The 16,351-nt window shown below is 52.7% G+C and overlaps 10 protein-coding genes across 10 annotated transcripts; 4 read left to right on the forward strand and 6 right to left on the reverse strand.

Annotated features, from left to right (window-relative positions):
- Window positions 1-349: 349 nt before the first annotated feature.
- On the forward strand, window positions 350-2,107 carry BD324DRAFT_582524 (putative cell division cycle 2; the record flags this gene model as incomplete). The annotated part of the gene is made up of 8 exons (XM_022013565.1): window positions 350-876; window positions 945-1,086; window positions 1,174-1,310; window positions 1,363-1,507; window positions 1,567-1,661; window positions 1,716-1,844; window positions 1,899-1,964; window positions 2,020-2,107. 8 exons carry the CDS (start codon window positions 350-352, stop codon window positions 2,105-2,107), a joined length of 1,329 nt encoding a protein of 442 aa, XP_021869224.1.
- Window positions 2,108-2,220: 113 nt separating this feature from the next.
- BD324DRAFT_652730 (hypothetical protein) lies at window positions 2,221-3,433 on the reverse strand (the record flags this gene model as incomplete). Its single annotated transcript, XM_022018541.1, has 2 exons — window positions 2,221-2,688; window positions 2,768-3,433. The coding sequence occupies 2 exons, from the start codon at window positions 3,431-3,433 to the stop codon at window positions 2,221-2,223; spliced, it is 1,134 nt and encodes a 377-aa protein (XP_021869225.1).
- A 486-nt stretch (window positions 3,434-3,919) lies between these two features.
- Window positions 3,920-5,538, reverse strand: BD324DRAFT_582605 (hypothetical protein; the record flags this gene model as incomplete). The annotated part of the gene is made up of 5 exons (XM_022013569.1): window positions 3,920-4,291; window positions 4,346-4,510; window positions 4,567-4,869; window positions 4,931-5,076; window positions 5,454-5,538. The coding sequence occupies 5 exons, from the start codon at window positions 5,536-5,538 to the stop codon at window positions 3,920-3,922; spliced, it is 1,071 nt and encodes a 356-aa protein (XP_021869226.1).
- A 452-nt stretch (window positions 5,539-5,990) lies between these two features.
- On the forward strand, window positions 5,991-6,863 carry BD324DRAFT_112966 (hypothetical protein). The gene has a single exon (XM_022011938.1). It carries the CDS (start codon window positions 6,213-6,215, stop codon window positions 6,747-6,749), a length of 537 nt encoding a protein of 178 aa, XP_021869227.1. The 5' UTR covers window positions 5,991-6,212; the 3' UTR covers window positions 6,750-6,863.
- On the reverse strand, window positions 6,423-8,987 carry BD324DRAFT_112778 (hypothetical protein). Its single transcript, XM_022011937.1, has 4 exons — window positions 8,376-8,987; window positions 7,939-8,218; window positions 6,500-7,858; window positions 6,423-6,449 (listed from the first exon to the last, which is right to left on the reverse strand). The coding sequence occupies exons 1-3, from the start codon at window positions 8,489-8,491 to the stop codon at window positions 6,809-6,811; spliced, it is 1,446 nt and encodes a 481-aa protein (XP_021869228.1). The 5' UTR covers window positions 8,492-8,987; the 3' UTR covers window positions 6,423-6,449; window positions 6,500-6,808.
- Window position 8,988: 1 nt separating this feature from the next.
- On the reverse strand, window positions 8,989-11,325 carry BD324DRAFT_112149 (hypothetical protein). Its single transcript, XM_022011936.1, has 10 exons — window positions 10,963-11,325; window positions 10,530-10,909; window positions 10,383-10,468; window positions 10,314-10,332; window positions 10,188-10,274; window positions 10,115-10,135; window positions 10,006-10,060; window positions 9,760-9,948; window positions 9,574-9,706; window positions 8,989-9,526 (listed from the first exon to the last, which is right to left on the reverse strand). The coding sequence occupies exons 1-10, from the start codon at window positions 11,196-11,198 to the stop codon at window positions 9,440-9,442; spliced, it is 1,293 nt and encodes a 430-aa protein (XP_021869229.1). The 5' UTR covers window positions 11,199-11,325; the 3' UTR covers window positions 8,989-9,439.
- A 134-nt stretch (window positions 11,326-11,459) lies between these two features.
- BD324DRAFT_652734 (hypothetical protein) lies at window positions 11,460-11,879 on the forward strand (the record flags this gene model as incomplete). Its single annotated transcript, XM_022018542.1, has 3 exons — window positions 11,460-11,581; window positions 11,642-11,784; window positions 11,842-11,879. 3 exons carry the CDS (start codon window positions 11,460-11,462, stop codon window positions 11,877-11,879), a joined length of 303 nt encoding a protein of 100 aa, XP_021869230.1.
- A 625-nt stretch (window positions 11,880-12,504) lies between these two features.
- On the forward strand, window positions 12,505-13,586 carry BD324DRAFT_652735 (hypothetical protein; the record flags this gene model as incomplete). The annotated part of the gene is made up of 4 exons (XM_022018543.1): window positions 12,505-12,734; window positions 12,801-13,052; window positions 13,123-13,197; window positions 13,256-13,586. 4 exons carry the CDS (start codon window positions 12,505-12,507, stop codon window positions 13,584-13,586), a joined length of 888 nt encoding a protein of 295 aa, XP_021869231.1.
- A 359-nt stretch (window positions 13,587-13,945) lies between these two features.
- On the reverse strand, window positions 13,946-15,581 carry BD324DRAFT_652736 (FAD dependent oxidoreductase; the record flags this gene model as incomplete). The annotated part of the gene is made up of 9 exons (XM_022018544.1): window positions 13,946-13,994; window positions 14,049-14,193; window positions 14,234-14,469; window positions 14,521-14,792; window positions 14,839-14,963; window positions 15,001-15,207; window positions 15,249-15,341; window positions 15,386-15,479; window positions 15,528-15,581. The coding sequence occupies 9 exons, from the start codon at window positions 15,579-15,581 to the stop codon at window positions 13,946-13,948; spliced, it is 1,275 nt and encodes a 424-aa protein (XP_021869232.1).
- Window positions 15,582-15,680: 99 nt separating this feature from the next.
- Window positions 15,681-16,343, reverse strand: BD324DRAFT_633626 (hypothetical protein; the record flags this gene model as incomplete). The annotated part of the gene is made up of 1 exon (XM_022016637.1): window positions 15,681-16,343. A coding segment is annotated over one exon (513 nt), but the record flags the coding sequence as incomplete, so codon positions are not given.
- Window positions 16,344-16,351: the final 8 nt, after the last annotated feature.

Consider the following 16,351-nt stretch of genomic DNA (forward strand, 5'->3'; position numbering starts at 1 on the left):
CCAATCGCTCTCACCAGACATTTCGATTCATTGCCGAATGCCGAACCCTTAATAACATATGCCACGTGGTGGATCGAAGCTGGGATTTTGACGAGCTGAAATACTTTTGACTTTGCTGGATCGTCAACCGTTGTCAAGGTCTACTACTGCAGATCAGAACGGCAAGATGCAAGCCTGGAGTTCAGACGAGTCTTCTGGAGCCACGTATCAAGCGGGTCCTTCGAGACGAGTGGTGGACAGAGCTGATGAGGCAGCCGATACTCCAATAGCAGCTGGTCCACCCTCCTCTATCAAAAGACGACTGGTTCGACCGAAAGGGATCCGGCGCGCTGTAGAAGGAGGAGAGGATATGCGGTTTAGAGAACCAGCCGATTCCTCCAGAGTTTCTCCACCTCTCCGTGGTCTCTCACCTCAAGGTTTACGCACTCGTTCTAGCTCGCCTCAACGCCTTCCCCGAAGCCCCTCGTCACCTCATTCTAATTCACCAACCTCTCCCCCCTCTCCCTCGTTCATCCGTTCGCGCTCATCTTCCCCGAGTCAGATCAAAGCTCCGCCTTCAGGACCTCGACATCGTGGCAAACCGCCACGTTCGACGCTCATCCCCCTTCGCTCCGAACATCCACCTCTGATCTCTTGCCGATCAGTGTACAACTACACCCGCTTGAATCACATTGAAGAAGGCACGTATGGAGTGGTCTTCCGGGCCAAATGTAATGATACTGGAGAGATCTACGCTTTGAAAAAGCTCAAACTGGAAGAAGAGAAACAGGGTTTCCCAATCACGAGTTTGAGAGAAGTCATGGCGTTGATGGTGGCTGGCAGTCATGAGAATGTGGTGGGGATCAGGGAAATCGTCGTGGGCGATACGCTAAATCAGTGAGTGATGCTGTCAATGGTGCTTGAACGACTTGTTCTAATGGACACGGGTTTACTCTTTCTCCTAGAATATTCATTGTCATGCCTTTCATCGAACACGATCTCAAAACCCTCCTCGCCGATATGCCTCATCCATTTCTCCAATCGGAAGTTAAAACCATCATGATGCAGCTGTTGTCCGCGGTCGCCCATTGTCACGCCAATTGGATCGTGAGTCATGATTACCACTATCGATCATCATCATCAACATCATACAATTTTTTTGGTGTTGCCTTACGCAGATGCCTCTTTGTTTAGCTTCACCGTGATCTGAAAACCTCCAACCTGTTGATGAACAACCGAGGTCAAATCAAAGTAGCCGATTTCGGGCTCGCTCGAAAATTTGGAGACCCACTTGGAGAAATGACTCAATTAGTCGTGACGTTATGGTATAGGTGAGGCACACCCATCTGACTGCCATTTCTTGTCTCTCTCTGACTTGGATAGATCTCCTGAGCTGTTGCTAGGTGCGAAAGAGTACACGACTGCCGTGGATATTTGGTCATGCGGGTGCATCTTTGCAGAGTTGATGCAGGGTCAAGCCTTGTTTCCGGGGAAAGGCGAGATTGATCAGATCAGCAAGGCGAGTCAGGTGTCCACTCGTGCTTCTCATTACCTTCCACGTGGCGTTGTGAGACTTACACTATGGAGCAGATATTCACCCTGCTAGGTCAACCGAATGACGATGTCTGGCCGGGGTACTCGTCTCTTCCCTTGACAAGGAAGATCAACCCCGTCGGACCAGCGTGAGCTAAAATGTCTCCCACACTAAGGGTCAAAAGCTCACGACACTTCTGCAGGTTCTCATCCTTGAGGCAGAAGTTTAAACACCTCTCTTCTGAAGGACACAACCTCTTAACACGGCTTCTGTTGTATGACCCGGATCGCCGTGTCAGCGCAGAAGAGGCGGGAAAGCATGCTTACTTCACGTGGGTCCCAAACAGAATCTCTTTGCGCATTCACGCTGAAACCTTGATGTGCAGTGAGAACCCATTACCGAAACATTCGGATCTATTCCCTTCGTTCCCTAGTCAAGCGGCCGGCGAAAGGTGAGCGACCGACCAGTCTGCTTGGCAAGACACATTGGTTGACTAATCCTACTAGACGACATAAATCTCTTGTCAGTCCTTCTGCGCCGATTAGGTTAAATCACGATGCCTCCGACCTGGCGGATCTAGACTCATTCGTCTGAAACCGATCCCGATAGCCATGTGTCGCCCTATGCATTATCGATTAAGCAATTCTCGTGCAATGTGATACCATGCCATAGCCTCCCCAGTCATATATCTCTAATCGTCCTCTTACTCATTCAATACCCTCCGCCCTCAAAACGATCCACTGACCCGCCCAGTACTTTTTCCATCCCATCGATCTCCATAATGCTTCAGACGCCTCGTTTCCCCTCATGACCCAAACATGACCTCTGACTTGGCCGCCGCTTCGCTTCCGTTCTCTGGCCAGATTAGCCTGAACGATCCATTTCGCCAATCCCCGTCGACGATGCTCTGGATGAACGTATAGGGCTCCCTGGTCGCCAGCCGCGTGAGTCATGATGAGTGCAACGGTTTCCGCCTTGTTCGCCTTAGACACCAACGAGCTGGCAGTCTTACCGTCTCTTCCTCCAGTGGTTTCGGCTGGATCGGCCGTGGATGCCGTGCCGGCCAAGTCTGTGCCCTTGGGACTGGAGCACAGAACATGCCTGATGGCTGTGATACACCGTTTACGCTCAAGGTAATACGGTAGAGGTACTTGTATATCCCTCTTCTCTTGAATCTGCAATCGATCCGCATCGCATCAGTCAAGCCGATCTAATTCAGGAATCATGCGTCACAGAGTCACCCCTCAAACGTACCAATTGACAATCTTCATCCGTGGCCTCCTCAACGATATACTGACTGCCGTCGTCCAGCAATCTCTCCCTTTGCAGTTCGACCATTGACGACTCCGCGGACGAGGATGACGCTTGAGGATTCTGCTCCGGTTCGATCCATAGATCCGCCATGCCATTGACGACCTCTTTACCGAGAGCTTCATGGACGCCCCGAGTCCACCATTCGTGCGTCGCACCCAACAAGAGCAGATCAGGGCAGATCTCGACATACCTCTGTGCAAGATCTTGCGACACGCTCAAACCCTTGTCCTTCCTTGATTCACGTTGTCCCTCAGACACATTTGGATCCTCGACATCCGCCTCCACATTACAGAAGGCCCTAGTCTGAATTTTACCGTGTCCAGCACATTGAACAAGACATGCAAAGATCCCCAAGGTCTCCTCAGCTCCGGGTCGACCTTTCTTCACATCGGTGCACTCGAGTTGGGAAGGTGAGAACGTCGCCCATGCCCAATCCCATGGGCTGTCATGCGCCGAATCTTGATCATCCGGTGATGCAGCTGTCGGAGAGACTAGAGGCCCACATGTGATGCTGCTGTATATTGGGAGACTGTAAGGGAGGTAGAGAGCTAAGAGAGGGAGCAAGCTTTGAGGGCTGTGAGGGTGGAGCTCGGTAGGGCTCGCCATGGGATACGTAGATTCAGCAGGTTGTGCGATGGGCACAATCTATAGCTTGCCCTCCAGCAAACGGACCGCCTGACTCAATGTGGTCATGATGACAGAGGGGGTCGCAAGGCCATTTAACATCAGATCTGACGTGTCTACGCTCTTTTCCGCCGGCGACGACTCATACGAATCGCGGCTCGAAACACCGCATCTATTGTAAATGGAATGTATTTTAACACATCTGTTACAGTCTATGCTCGGTATGCATGATGAGGTCGAACTCTGTACGCGGTTCTTGCTGACCAGCATATCTTGATATGGGTTAGAATCCAGAATACTAGAAATAAACAAGGTATTGGAGAAAAATTGGCTTATGGAACAATGATCGACTCTGCTATGTCGTGTGTTTTTCTCTGCGCTCGTCTGCTCTCGCTCCCTCTCGCTCTCCCTCGTGTCTCGCCTGCTGCACCGTTGCTCCCTTGCTCGTACTACCCCACTAGGACCCGCTTAAAGCAGAGTAGTCTCGACCAGGATGGCGGTAACTCGGTATGGGTCAACGTTGGAAGCTGGTCGTCGGTCTTCCAGGTATCCGTATCCCTGAGCACCAACATGACGGGGAATTCGGATGGAGGCACCACGGTTGGCAACACCAGCTGAAAATTGACCGATACTGGCAGTCTCGTGCTTTCCAGTCAGACGTTGCTCGTTGTCCTCTCCGTAAACGGCAATGTGTTCCAAGTGCTTGGCCTCCAGCTTCTTGATAGCAGCCTCGATAGCGGCCATACCCTTTCCAGGTGTTCGCATCTCGACAGTTGAGAAGTTGGAGTGGCAGCCGGCACCGTTCCAGTCTCCCTTGAGAGGCTTGGGGTGGAGGGAGGGCTAAAGAAAGGCAGTGAGCACGTTGCCGAGGCGTGGAGGACAGTCTAGGCTCACCTTGATACCCCACTCCTCACCGATTCTCAACAACAAGAATCGAGCCATCCAGAGGTGGTCTCCCATCTCGATACCCTCACATGGTCCGACTTGGAATTCCCATTGAGATGGCATGACCTCGGCGTTGATACCAGAGATTTTGACACCGGCGTAGAGGCAAGCGCGCTGGGCGTGAACTTTGTCAGTCCCCGTGCGGCGGCTGATCGTTGGCTTTCACTCACGTAGTGGGCCTCGATGAAATCACGGGCAAAGACACGTCCAGCTCCGACACCACAGTAGTAAGGTCCCTGAGGTCCTGGGAAACCCATTTTGGGCCATCCAAAGACTTGGCCATCGGCGTCGAACAAGGTGTATTCTTGCTCGAGACCGAACCATGGCTCGTGCTCCTTGGCAGCGTCCATGACTTTCTTGCAGTGAGCTCGGTAGTTGGATGCGTTGACCGTTCCGTCATTGTCGTAACATTCACAGAGGACGAGGATGTTGTCACCTCCACGGAAAGGGTCTTTGAACATGGCGACTGGGCGCTAATGTCACGGATCAGCATGACCCATTTTTTTTTTCTTTCGTGTCGCTGCACGGACTCACCAGGTAGACATCAGAGTTGTTTCCTGGCGCCTGGTTGGTGGAAGATCCATCAAAGTTCCATTCTTTCAATTCTGAAACAGCTGATGGCTTCTGGTCCAGGGTCATGGTCTTGCATCGGAGACCACCATCGCCGTCAATCCAGATGTCTGAGATGGGGTGTCAGATACTGCGAGGAGAGACAAGACAAGGTGAGGCAGCGGACACAGAAGTGGCTAGTGGAGGGATCGAGAGAGAGTTGGGGGCAGAGGCATCAGAGTGGTTTGCGCAAGAGGGCGCGTTATCACGAGAACAGAGCGATAACAGAGATATTGCGCGGAGGCGCAATCCTGTGTGATAAGGAGAGAGTCCGAAACGGAAGAAAGGAAGGACGGCCAAGCATATCGACCGATGCGATATCTGCATGTCTGCCCTCCTCAGACCCCTCAGAACGCAGAGCGACGCAGGATATCGCTCGCCCTCTCGCCAGTGACGTCGCCCCCTTGGAGGCTCTCTTGCCAACTGAGGCAAAATTTCGGACACTCACATTCAGCCTGGACTTTTGAGCCCTGAGGGAGAGCGAGATAAGGAGCGAGCAAGTCGACTCGTTTGGTGGCAATGAGCTCGGACATGGTGACTGTGTGTGAGTGGGATGGGAATGAGTTGATGAGAGGTTTGATTTGGTCAGAGTCGATATGACGGATGGGTGTCCAGAACGAGGTGTTATAGGATCGGGGATGCGTGGAGCGGTGTGAGGGGGGCGAGGAGGAGGGGTTATATTTTTTTTCGGACGAAAAATGACGATTTGAGGGAAAATAAGAGCAAGTAGGTAGCGTAGCAGCAGGGGAGGGAGGATGGCGTGTCAGTGTCTGATATATAGTTGCTGCTCTTTGTGTTGACTCACAGAATGAGATGAGTCTTGAATCTGAGGGGAAAGTCGTGTGAGTGAGTTGTGGAATGGAGAGAGAGTGAGAGAGAACAACACAGCAGCTACCTCAGATATCTATATGTCCCTTTCGAGTCAAGCGAGAGATAACAAAAATGAAGCGCGCCGCGCAGTGCCCCCATCACAATTTTCTTTTTTGCTGAAAATCCCGCCGCAATCAGCCTTTAGTAGAGGGGGCACGGAATCAAAATCCTGCAATCCTATTGGTCCATTTCATCATTTCAGCAGCAGCTAACCCTTTTGCGGGACTCCGGGAGAATTCGGAATACAGCGCCCTCCCTCGGGTAAAAGCAGCCCCTCTTGCGTTTCTCATTTTGCCCGGTCCGCGCTCCGAACACATTACCAGCCAATCAGCCAATCATGGAACAGTGGGGACTCATCGACGAGTGGGGGGGAAAGAGGCGCAGGACAATTCATCCTCAACAGCATACATATCTCTCTCTCACTCAACAACACAACTCCTGCCCACAGCAAAAGGCAGTCTACAAACTAAAAAAACACCTGCTGAACATCATCCGGACCTTCCGGGTGTACGGCTATGTAACTGCTATCAACGTCTCCAGAAACAGATTGTTTCATGTCCTATCCCTGAGAGACCTAGAACGCAACTGTCACATCGCCAACATCAGTCCTCGCGATGAGCTTACTGAACCAATGAGGAGGCCCGTGAGGTCTCTCAGGTCCATGGGGACCGTGAGGACCATGTGGACCGTGAGGGCCATGTGGCCCGTGAGGCGGAGGGTGAGGGTGCTCGGGTCCACGGTGAGGAGGTCGAGGGCCATCTGGACCCTTGGGTTCTTTGGGCTCCTTTGGCTCCTTAGGCTCCTTAGGCTCCTTAGGCTCCTTAGGCTCCTTGGGCTCCTTGGGCTCCTTTGGCTCATCATCGGCGTACATTGACCGGTACCTGGCACGCAGGGTCAGTCTGAAAGCTGCCTCTGATGCCTACCGCCCTTCACTCACATCTCCTCTAAGTGGGCTTGGCGAGGATATTTGACCGTCTCGTTACCCTCGTGGAAATTCTTGACGAGACCAACGGTCCATCCGCCAGGTCCCTCTTCAACTTTCTTGATTACTTCGAGGGTCTTGTTACGTGTTGTATCCGCAGTGATCTTGATGTCACCCACATGGGTACCAGCCTTGAACAATCCACGGAAATTGTCGGCACCGTCGATGTCCACATTGCCACGGTGGGTCGAAGCGGTGGTAAAGGTGCCGAGTCCGTAAGGTTGAGAAATCTTGAGCTTGACGTCACCAGTGGAAGATTCAGCGCGGATAAAGGGAGGAGGGGGACCATGAGGGTGTGGACCATGTGGGCCGCGAGGTGGGCCATGGGGAGGTCCATGGGGAGGTCCATGGGGAGGTCCATGGGGAGGGCCATGAGGTGGGTCATGAGGAGGACCGTGAGGAGGACCGTGAGGCGGGTGAGGTCCATGTGGCTCCTTGTTGTGATCATGCTTTCCATGGTGCTTGTGCTTGTGTTCATGCTTATCACCATGCTTGTGCTTGTGCTTGTGGCCGTGTTTATGCTTGTGATGCTCAGCCTTCTCCTCAGAGTCAAAGAACGAGAGCCAACTCCATCGAGATTTGTCCTTGTGGTGGTCCTCCTCCTCCTCATCGACGTCGTTGTCGTCGTGATGTCGACGGTGAGGACGGTGAGGCCTCTCGTGCTCTTCTGAATGATTGCCGTGACATCTCGCATGTCTCGATACGATCACCTCGGCATCAATGTTTCCCGTCACGGTATGGAGGTTGATACCTCTAGTGATGTTGAAGGTACCTTTGATATCACCGTTCGTGACGTGAATGTCGATGATCTCAGCGTTGAGCCCTCGGACAGCATCTTCGTCGATCTCGCTCGATTGAATGGACAAGGAAGAGAAGGGGAGACCCGCCGCGGACTCATCAAGCAGAATAGGCACGTAGGATTCGTCATCGATCACGAGGCGAGGGATCCGGTCGAATTCGAGAGGGAGTTTCAGCTTGATGAGGTGGGCGAATGCTTCTTCCTGGAAGGGGCCCGGAGCCGGAAATAAGCAAGAGAAACTAGACCACGACGACGAGGACGAGGGGCTGGAGGGGAACTCACCGGCACATGAATGGTGTACGTCGAGAATCCCTCATCAAACTTGATAGCATCAAACGTCTCTTCTTCCTGATCAGTCTCAATGACGACCGTGGGGAATGCCACGTCGTCCTTGGAGATGACTAATTGAGCAGGAATCTCCGAAGGCATGTCAAAGACGAGTGCCTTGCCTTGGGCGTGTCGACGACCGACATGATTCGACAAATCCTTGAAGACCATCACACTTCGGGCGTGGTACCCGACTTCAAACTCCTCCTCCATCCGGAAGTAAGGCGATTCATGGCTTTCGATCTGCGAGAGGGACATGGAGGGTCAGTCATCAAGGGATTGTTCTTTTCGAACATTGAGACTCACCAAGTCAGCCTTATAAGCCAATCGAGGGATTTCCGAGAACTCGACATCGAACTCCATTTCCTGGGGTTCGACGATCAAAAAATCACCTGGGGATGGCCAAAAACCATGGGCATGTTCTTCGTGCTTGGGACCAGATAATCGTCGTAGGACGTGAAGTCCTGCCCAGAGACTGAACCAGAACATGATGGCTTTGAACATCCATGGAGCATTTTTTCGTCTAGGGGTCGTCGCGGGACCACCGAGAGCTCCATTCGCCTGCGCAGCGGCGGGAGCGAGCAGAGGGCTAGCAGGTCGACTCTCGACGTCTTCTAGTTTTTTCTCATCCGTGTACTTTGGTAACAGAGAGTCAGTCGACGAATCTCCATCGTCGAGTCCTTTCATCTTGTCACGAAGTGTGTGTGTGTGATTGAAGTGCAAAAGATCAACGAGGAATGGCCAGCCAGCCAGAAAATGAGAGGCCTTCCCGTGAGTGGAGCGACACCACTCTCTCTCGTGGTGCCTGCCACTCTTCACTCCTCCAATGTTTTTTGTAATTTCTCGATTATTTTTACACTCACGTATGCGTTCGTTGCTTGCGCTGCGGCGGGGTGCTGTGCAGCGGATGAGTAAAGTGTGACTCGCAGCAGCAGCAGCAATAGGGTTGCTTCCGGGGCAATGGTGTCCTCCGGGTATGATGCATGCCAGTTGAATCCTTCTCGAATGGTCCTATATACAAAGATGCATTCTCATTCGAGCAGTTTGTGCGCCGGTCGAGCAAATAAGACGCTGTGACAACGCAGAGCAGACTGGAGGCGGCCCCTCGAGCATTCTCGGACTCAGAGGAGAGAGAAGAGGAGGTGGAGGAGGCCGGGGAGGAGGAGGAGGAAGAGGAGGAGGAGCAGAAGGAGTCAGCCTTTCGGCCGAAACCTTGGGTGTGGGGACGTGATAGTAGGATGATGCGATCGGGCAGCGGGTGTACCCAGTATCGATGTGACGCCGCTGCGCATGACGTGGATGGGTGATCGATGAACAGAGGATGTACGCGCCAGAGGAGTTGCGTCTGTTCGTCAACGATCGCCAGTGATCCAGCGTTTACGCCGTCGTCTTTGTGATTCATTCAATGGTACGACATTTACATACAACAATGACAGAATATTACAACTACAGAGTGCTAAATGCCCAGTCCAAACCGATCGTCATCTTCTAAACATCTCACAGACACCTCTTCCGTCCATCGTATAGGACGTGATTTAGTCTCCTGCACAACGAGTCAGCATGAGGACTTACCCACCGAGTTCAGCTCACCAGACCCATTGTCAGCCTGTTCCATAGACCTGCTGCGACACGTTGATGAGCCGCTTCAGAAGGATGAAAACAGTCGATAGGTGATAGAGCCTCGATTGGCCAAGATTCAAGGTCGATAAAGGAGCCCGGTTGCCTAGAGAGCAAGTCTTAGGGTAAAACGGAAAGGACACAGGCAACGGCTCTCACCACATGACTCCAAATTCTCTATCACTTTCCTGTTGCCAATCCTTGATGACTTGTAGGACGGCTGAATCGTATGCTTCACTCATATCGTCCATCCTGCGTCGGGTATAGTCACCGACGGGGCCAGGTAAGAGCGCACAGTTGCATTCCAACGGGAGATGAGGTAGTGCCGGGGGGAGAAATATGGATTTGCTAGAAAGATTATCAGCTGCAGGTCCCCTGTGCGATCGGGTCAAGAATGCAACTCGCCAGTAAGGGTTCTTCAGAGTCAATGCGTACAGCGACGATACTTTGAATAGGCCAACTGGGAGCAGTCAGCGAGATGGTGACAGGGACACGACGGCGGAAATATACGTACTGATGTTGACGATCAGGCGAGCTAGGAGGATACGGTCAGACGATGAGACGAAGAGTTGAGATCGACAACTCACGAACATGTTTCCGTAGCAGATCCACTGCATCTTTAATCCCCTCTGCAAATTCTTCCGGTGAACCGACTAGCGGTAAAGTGGAATTGGCTAGGACGTGTTAGGCAAACGGAGCTTTTAAGGACTCACGGGCGAGGCAGAAAGCGCACTGGATGGTGATCAGTTCATCCTGATGAGCCGCTGAGTCCTTCAACCTACGATATCATTGGCTCCAATGCCCACATTGACAAACTTCCACTCTGTGTCTGAAACATTCATTTTCGATAATCGAGGAAGGATGTAGTCTGCCCTGAGCGGGTTAGAATACAAATATGGATATCGGTGGGCTCGGGGACCAAGACTCACCCCTGACTTGAGAGTAGAGTGACAGGCTCGTACTGCCACTGACAGCCCCATTGAGCCCTTTGTACGATGTCCAGAGGTCGTCCTGCCAGTTGGATGTGGCCGATACACTTGGTGGGACCGGCGGGACACCGAGTGGATGCTGTGTGTTCGCTTTTGGTCTCGAGTCAAAGATGTAGCTGTGCGATTGCCCGGTCGTTAACGACCACCTTGAAAGGATATTAGGCAGTGTGATGGCCCCTTCGTCTCCTCCTATAGGGTACGACAACCCTCTCCATTCTTTGATAGACAGGATGGATGATGATGAACTTGTTGGTCTGGCCAGAAATCCAACGGTAATGGAGTCTCCAATGGCCATGATGACTTTGATATCGTCAGGGCGTCTAAGAACTGGAGTCAGCCTCCAGCTAGCCGGGCTTCGATTCGCTCCGCTTACACGTCTTTAGCCGATGAGGGAGTATCATCTTTCGGTGTCAGACTTGGACAGCGGTGTAGGTCCTGGAAGGAGACGTATCTGCCAGGAAGGTCGGGTTGAGGGTCAGACGTACCAGGCCAGGGCCAAGGAGATCTTCCAGAGCTTGTGTCAGAATCTGAGAGGCGACCAGTCAACAGAGCGGCGGATACATTCGACAGGATGGCAAGGGTGAAGAGGTTGGGCCGATCGAGCTTCATCGCGGGCGGGCGAGTGTTTGCATCGAGATTGCAGTCGTCGAGGGCGGTTCTGTGGCGATCACATCCCTAGGTGTTGATTATCGCAAAGATGTTCAGGCTGAACGTCGATTCAGGACCAAACAACGGCTGCCATGAGGGCGGCAACGACCACATTTGCATCCGGTATTTTCAAGTGACGTACAGCGGAAGCAAAATTTCGCGAGACCAAAGGATTTGCTGCCTTGCAAGGCGCATCTCCTGAAAGATTGCTATCCGCTCATAATGAGCTCCGGAGCGATCAGTCAATCCAGCTCAGCAGCGACCACCTCCTCCAATGAGACGTCCCCCAGTATGTCTACCTCCGATGATCATGGTCAGAAGCAACCAGAATGGAAAGACTGCACGTGAGTAATCATCTGTACTCTGCGAATACGATTCGTTCTGATCTGACTGGCACCGTTCAGCGCATGTCGTCTCACAGGCGCAGCGACGTTCACCGGGATAGGTTCTTACGCGATCTACCAAGGCTATGACCAAGGTGCATTTGCCAAGGTTCGCCCGAGGGGCGCTCCTAGAAGTGCGCAATTCACGGTAGCCATTGGAATCGGTGCGTTCCTACAGGGACCTGTCGATGTCGGGCCAGATGACTGACGTGTGAGGCCAGTCATGATCGGTTTAGGTCTAGGCCGTCTGGTAGTGTAGGGACGGACCTGGGAGAGGGTCTAGGGAGCCGAGTAGATTGACCAGCCAGGGAAATCAGCTGCGTTTCTTCGCTGGCAGATTGGCCGAGATGTGCCGATTAAATTCAAGTGGACTGGATTTTCCTCACAAAGGGCTTGAGAGCGATCAGATGTGTCTTCGCTCTCGGAGGGGACATGGCATTAGTCTACCACCCATGTTCTGGCTGGTCCACAAGACCTGGGACACTCAGTTTGATACCATTTACAGGCCACGACCGTTTCGATACGTCCATTCCATGATCGCCATTCGCATGCTTGCCCGCCGGCTTAAATCAAACAACGACCGAGTACCGAGTGCCGAGGGAGGGGGGGAAGATGGCCGGCCGAGGGAACGGCATTTGATCAGGTGACACACAGATCTATCTCTATTATGGATCTCGTGATGGCGGGTGGAGGGCAGCAAAAAAATGTATATATTGGAGCTGCATGGAAAATCATTATAAAGAGGCATCCTGCGGGACATGATCTTGAAACATTCCATCACATCATCCCAGTCCATTCTCAGGAACCATCTCGTGTCAACAGCCTACATCAGATCATCTCTCCTTGCTCCACCTCGCTTGACTCATCTCGCCCACTATCGAACCATGTCAACTCATACCGTCGGAGTCCTCGCTCCCAATGGACGTGTGGGATCTGCTGTCGTATCTGCCCTTCTCAAGTATCACAATGAAGGCAAGATTGCTCTTGTCCTCCTTCATCGACCTGGATCACCTCCCAAAGCTCAAGTCCCAGACTCTGTCAACGTGAGGGAAATTGAATTGGAGAAAGAGGTAGACGATATCGCACCGGCCATCAAAGGTCTCAATGTCATTGTGTGAGTCTGGCTGTTTTTACCTCTTCACGCTAGATCGAGCTGACATAGCTCATCTTCTTCCGTTAGTTCTGCCCTCGGCCCTATGCAAGTCCCACTCCAAGTCCCACTCGTCAATGCTCTTGCCAAATCTCCCGACTTTGTCACCCTCATCCCAGCGTATTATGGTCATTCGTGGATCCCTGAAGACTTGGCCGATAACCCTATCCAGGCTAAGATATTTGAAACTCGTATAGCTCCCAAGACACGAGCGACGGAATTAGGCATCTCGACGACCATGGTCAACACCGGAATCTTTGATCAAATGTTCTTTGCCCTTGGGTGAGTGAGCGAGCGAGCGAGCGTGCGAGGGAGCGTAGCGCACCACTGACTCTCTTCGTCCCGTTCGCAGATTTGTAGGCACAAACGTCAACACTAACACTGTCCAAGCGAACGAAGCTCAGCTCAAACACAAGATCCCCATAACGTGAGTTAATAATACGTCCTGTGCTTTCCTGACTGACGCACCCCCTTTTCTCGCCCAGTACCATTCCCTACCTCGCCGAAGGTATCGCTCAGATCGTATTGCAATCCCCGGAATCACTCAAAGACAAAGCGTTCACGCTGGTCGATCATTGGCCATTGGGAGATGAAGTGATCGACGCCCTCACTCAAGTGAATGGCTCAAAACCTACCGTCAAAGACTATACCGACGCCGATGCGAGTGCACTCAAGAGCAACCCTCCGATCGGTCCCGGTTCAGCTGCCTATCGTCGAGCTTGGACGAATGATAAATGGAACTATGAGCCGGAATTCAATGTCAAAGGTTTTGAGAAGGTATCTTTGGCGGATGTCGCCAAGAGCTGGAAACAATGAACGTCCCAGAGCGACATTGTTGGACGGGAGAAGAATGCCTAGACGATTAAATGATTCTGCATCGGTCTGACAGCGAATACTCCATCGAAGCCAGAATACATCGTTCCGCAAACGTAGCTGAAATGCTCCCGTACAGCCATGCATCGCAAAGCATGGACTCACAAACTCGAGTCCGCTCCGTACAATGCCACGGCACATGTGGACCTCACCTTCGCCCTCTCCAACCTCTCCTCCGTGATCTCCAAGCACTTCGGTAACATTGAGTGCCATTTGCCGGTCAGCAAGGTATGAGCCAAGCACTTGTTGATGAATGTGATTCGGCCCATCCCGTGACCTGAGTGACGTGGGGTCAGTGGACGTCAGGTCATGACCGGATCTGATGGCTCCCATACGCCCACTGCCTCTTCGCTGACAGTCAATGTCGCGCCGGGCCACTCACCGTGATGCCCCACATTGACCCACAGGCCCGGTGAGCCGGGAACCTGCCCAACAAGCGGTAATCTATCTCTTGACGCACATTGGATGCCACTCCAGAACCGCTGGGCTCCTTCTCCGGGAGCCTCCTCGCCCCAGCCCTCGAACTCCTCCTTACAGTACGATGCGAGCCCTGCCATCGGGCATCAGCGTGGTCATTTAGGCTGACGTACACTGCTTGATCCCCTCCGGTACGATACCATCATCCGTTGCTCCCATGACATCGTCATGGGTGCCCGCTTTCTGTCGGATTATATCGGCGTATCCGACACCAAAGACCCATCCTGATGAGGGAGTGAAGATGAGATAAGGTCCGTTCTCGATACATAGTGTGTGTTTCAGAGCTCCTGGGCCAGAGTAAGGCAGGGTCGGAGTGACCTGCGTTGCGTGTCCACGGTACGGTGATAAGCTGAGTGTGTGAGAAGAACATGCCAGAGGGTGAAGGAGGGCATCAACTCACTGGTCCGAGATTGGGTGATTCTTGAATAGATTACGAGTGTATCCGTTGGTGCATACTATCACCTCGTTGGCACGGACGACACCTCGTTCATGACATTGGACGTTCCAACCTTCGTTAGGTCCTTTGTCGATACTTTGCACTGGACACCATGAGAACAGGTCCACTCGGCCCGAAGCCAAGGCGCTCTTCATGAATGCCGTACAGAGCTTGTGCGAATGGACCGACCCTGCTTTGCCCCTTGAGAATGCTATGGCCTTGGGATGTCGGGATACCTGGTGTCGATCAATTTCCCCTACTGTGTCCGACTGACAAACTCACTCGATTTGCCTCTGCCTCATCCGTCACCCAGTCCCAATCTGGGACGTCACGCCGTGTTTTCAATGCCTCGATCCATACTTCATAGGATGTGTCCATCACCTCCTTCTCTTCAAGGGTATCGACCACTGTGATGTGAGCCGCAATGGTGGGTATTGGACGCACCTTCTAGCTTTTCGCCTCTCCACAGGTCCACGTCCCATTTCTCGCGCATGACAATCTCCGTGACTAGGTCCAGATTTCTGACTTCCATCTTCATTATATCGAGCGCATCGTCCATCGTTAGTCCACTTCCTCCAGCCTCCAATGGACGGGTAAAACCGGAAAGAGAAGCGAAGGAATAAGGGGCAATGTGTCCTCCATTTCGTCCAGCTTGCATTAACGTCAACTTCAGGATGGACGGTACAACTCACTGGCTCCTGATGCCACATCTTTGCCCTCCAAAACGACGATCCGCTTGTCGTCACATACACCAGGTCTGGAGAGGTGATAAGCGAGACTGGCACCTGGACAGCGTGAGCCGGATCTCAATGTGAGACTGTCAGCTCACCAGAAAGTCCAGCGCCAATGATCACATAGTCCACAACCCCTGTCGGAAGGGAATCTGTCTTACCGTGCCCATATAGTGCATCTGGACCGCGATTCTGAAGACGACAAGTCAGCGATGCTGCGAGATTGCGATTGTACCGTACTGTGGCTTGCCAGTGCGACACTGTAGAGGTGAACGTCTGAGGGAAGGCTGCCATGATAAGTAGTCCTTTGAAATGAGTCTGTCAAGGTTGCGCACAATGTCACCTCAGAATAGATCCGACATCACGCTCATTTGCTAGGTTGAACCTGCATGGCCGGCTCACTTGTGGAGGTGCGGGTTTCGAAACGACGTTTTGCTTCCGTCATCATCATGGTACAGCTGTTTCGCTGTTGGCCTCGCAGGCGACAATTCAACGAAGGGATTCTCAGAGCTCGATGGGTCTGACGAGAGTGAGAGGATCACCCTATTGCTATCGAGAGAGTGACCTGCCACTGTATTGCAAAATCGGTCATTGCATACCACCGACACATGATCGAGTCAACCTGGAATCGCCTATCCCAGGAACCACGAGGATCGTGATCGATTCCAAGAGCTGGCTCTCCTCTCTTTCGTGTGTGAACGGAGCGAGTTGACTCAGGCACATCAGCTGCTGCTGATCCCCAGCCCTCGCTCCCCGCTGCCTTCACCCCGCCCCCTCGCCACCACAGATGGGAGCTGGGTGGAAAAAAAGCCCCGAATTCTGATCCACCATCACCGTAGCTATTTCTGCCCTCGTGGTCTATGCCATCATCGGGAGGGGTCCTTTGTGGCTTGATACCAGATCCAAATCTCAATAGCAGACAGACAGAGACTGTGACACTGCGAAAGGCGAGGGATGAGTTGGTGTAGCCCGACCCATACCACTGTCCTCCCCGCCCACTTTCATACATCGAGCTGTGAGCTGCAAATATGCCCCATCCATGCAATGCGCACATCCAATCCAAC

This window comes from Kockovaella imperatae (genome assembly GCF_002102565.1).
Source record: "Kockovaella imperatae strain NRRL Y-17943 chromosome Unknown BD324scaffold_12, whole genome shotgun sequence".
Taxonomy (NCBI): Eukaryota; Fungi; Basidiomycota; class Tremellomycetes; order Tremellales; family Cuniculitremaceae; genus Kockovaella; species Kockovaella imperatae.

Excerpts from the sequence above, each read along its gene's own strand:
- BD324DRAFT_112149 (XM_022011936.1), bottom strand. The coding sequence starts at position 11,198 with ATGAAGCTCGATCGGCCCAACCTCTTCACCCTTGCCATCCTGTCGAAT. Across the intron at positions 10,469-10,529 it reads ACTCTACTCTCAAGTCAGGG|ACTACATCCTTCCTCGATTA; the intron begins GTGAGTCTTGGT and ends CGCTCAGGGCAG. Across the intron at positions 9,949-10,005 it reads ACTCTGAAGAACCCTTACTG|CAAATCCATATTTCTCCCCC; the intron begins GCGAGTTGCATT and ends TAATCTTTCTAG.
- BD324DRAFT_112778 (XM_022011937.1), bottom strand. The coding sequence starts at position 8,491 with ATGGATGTTCAAAGCCATCATGTTCTGGTTCAGTCTCTGGGCAGGACT. Across the intron at positions 8,219-8,375 it reads TGGTTTTTGGCCATCCCCAG|CCATGAATCGCCTTACTTCC; the intron begins GTGATTTTTTGA and ends GCAGATCGAAAG. Across the intron at positions 7,859-7,938 it reads CGTACACCATTCATGTGCCG|GAAGAAGCATTCGCCCACCT; the intron begins GTGAGTTCCCCT and ends GGCCCCTTCCAG.
- BD324DRAFT_112966 (XM_022011938.1), top strand. The coding sequence starts at position 6,213 with ATGGAACAGTGGGGACTCATCGACGAGTGGGGGGGAAAGAGGCGCAGG.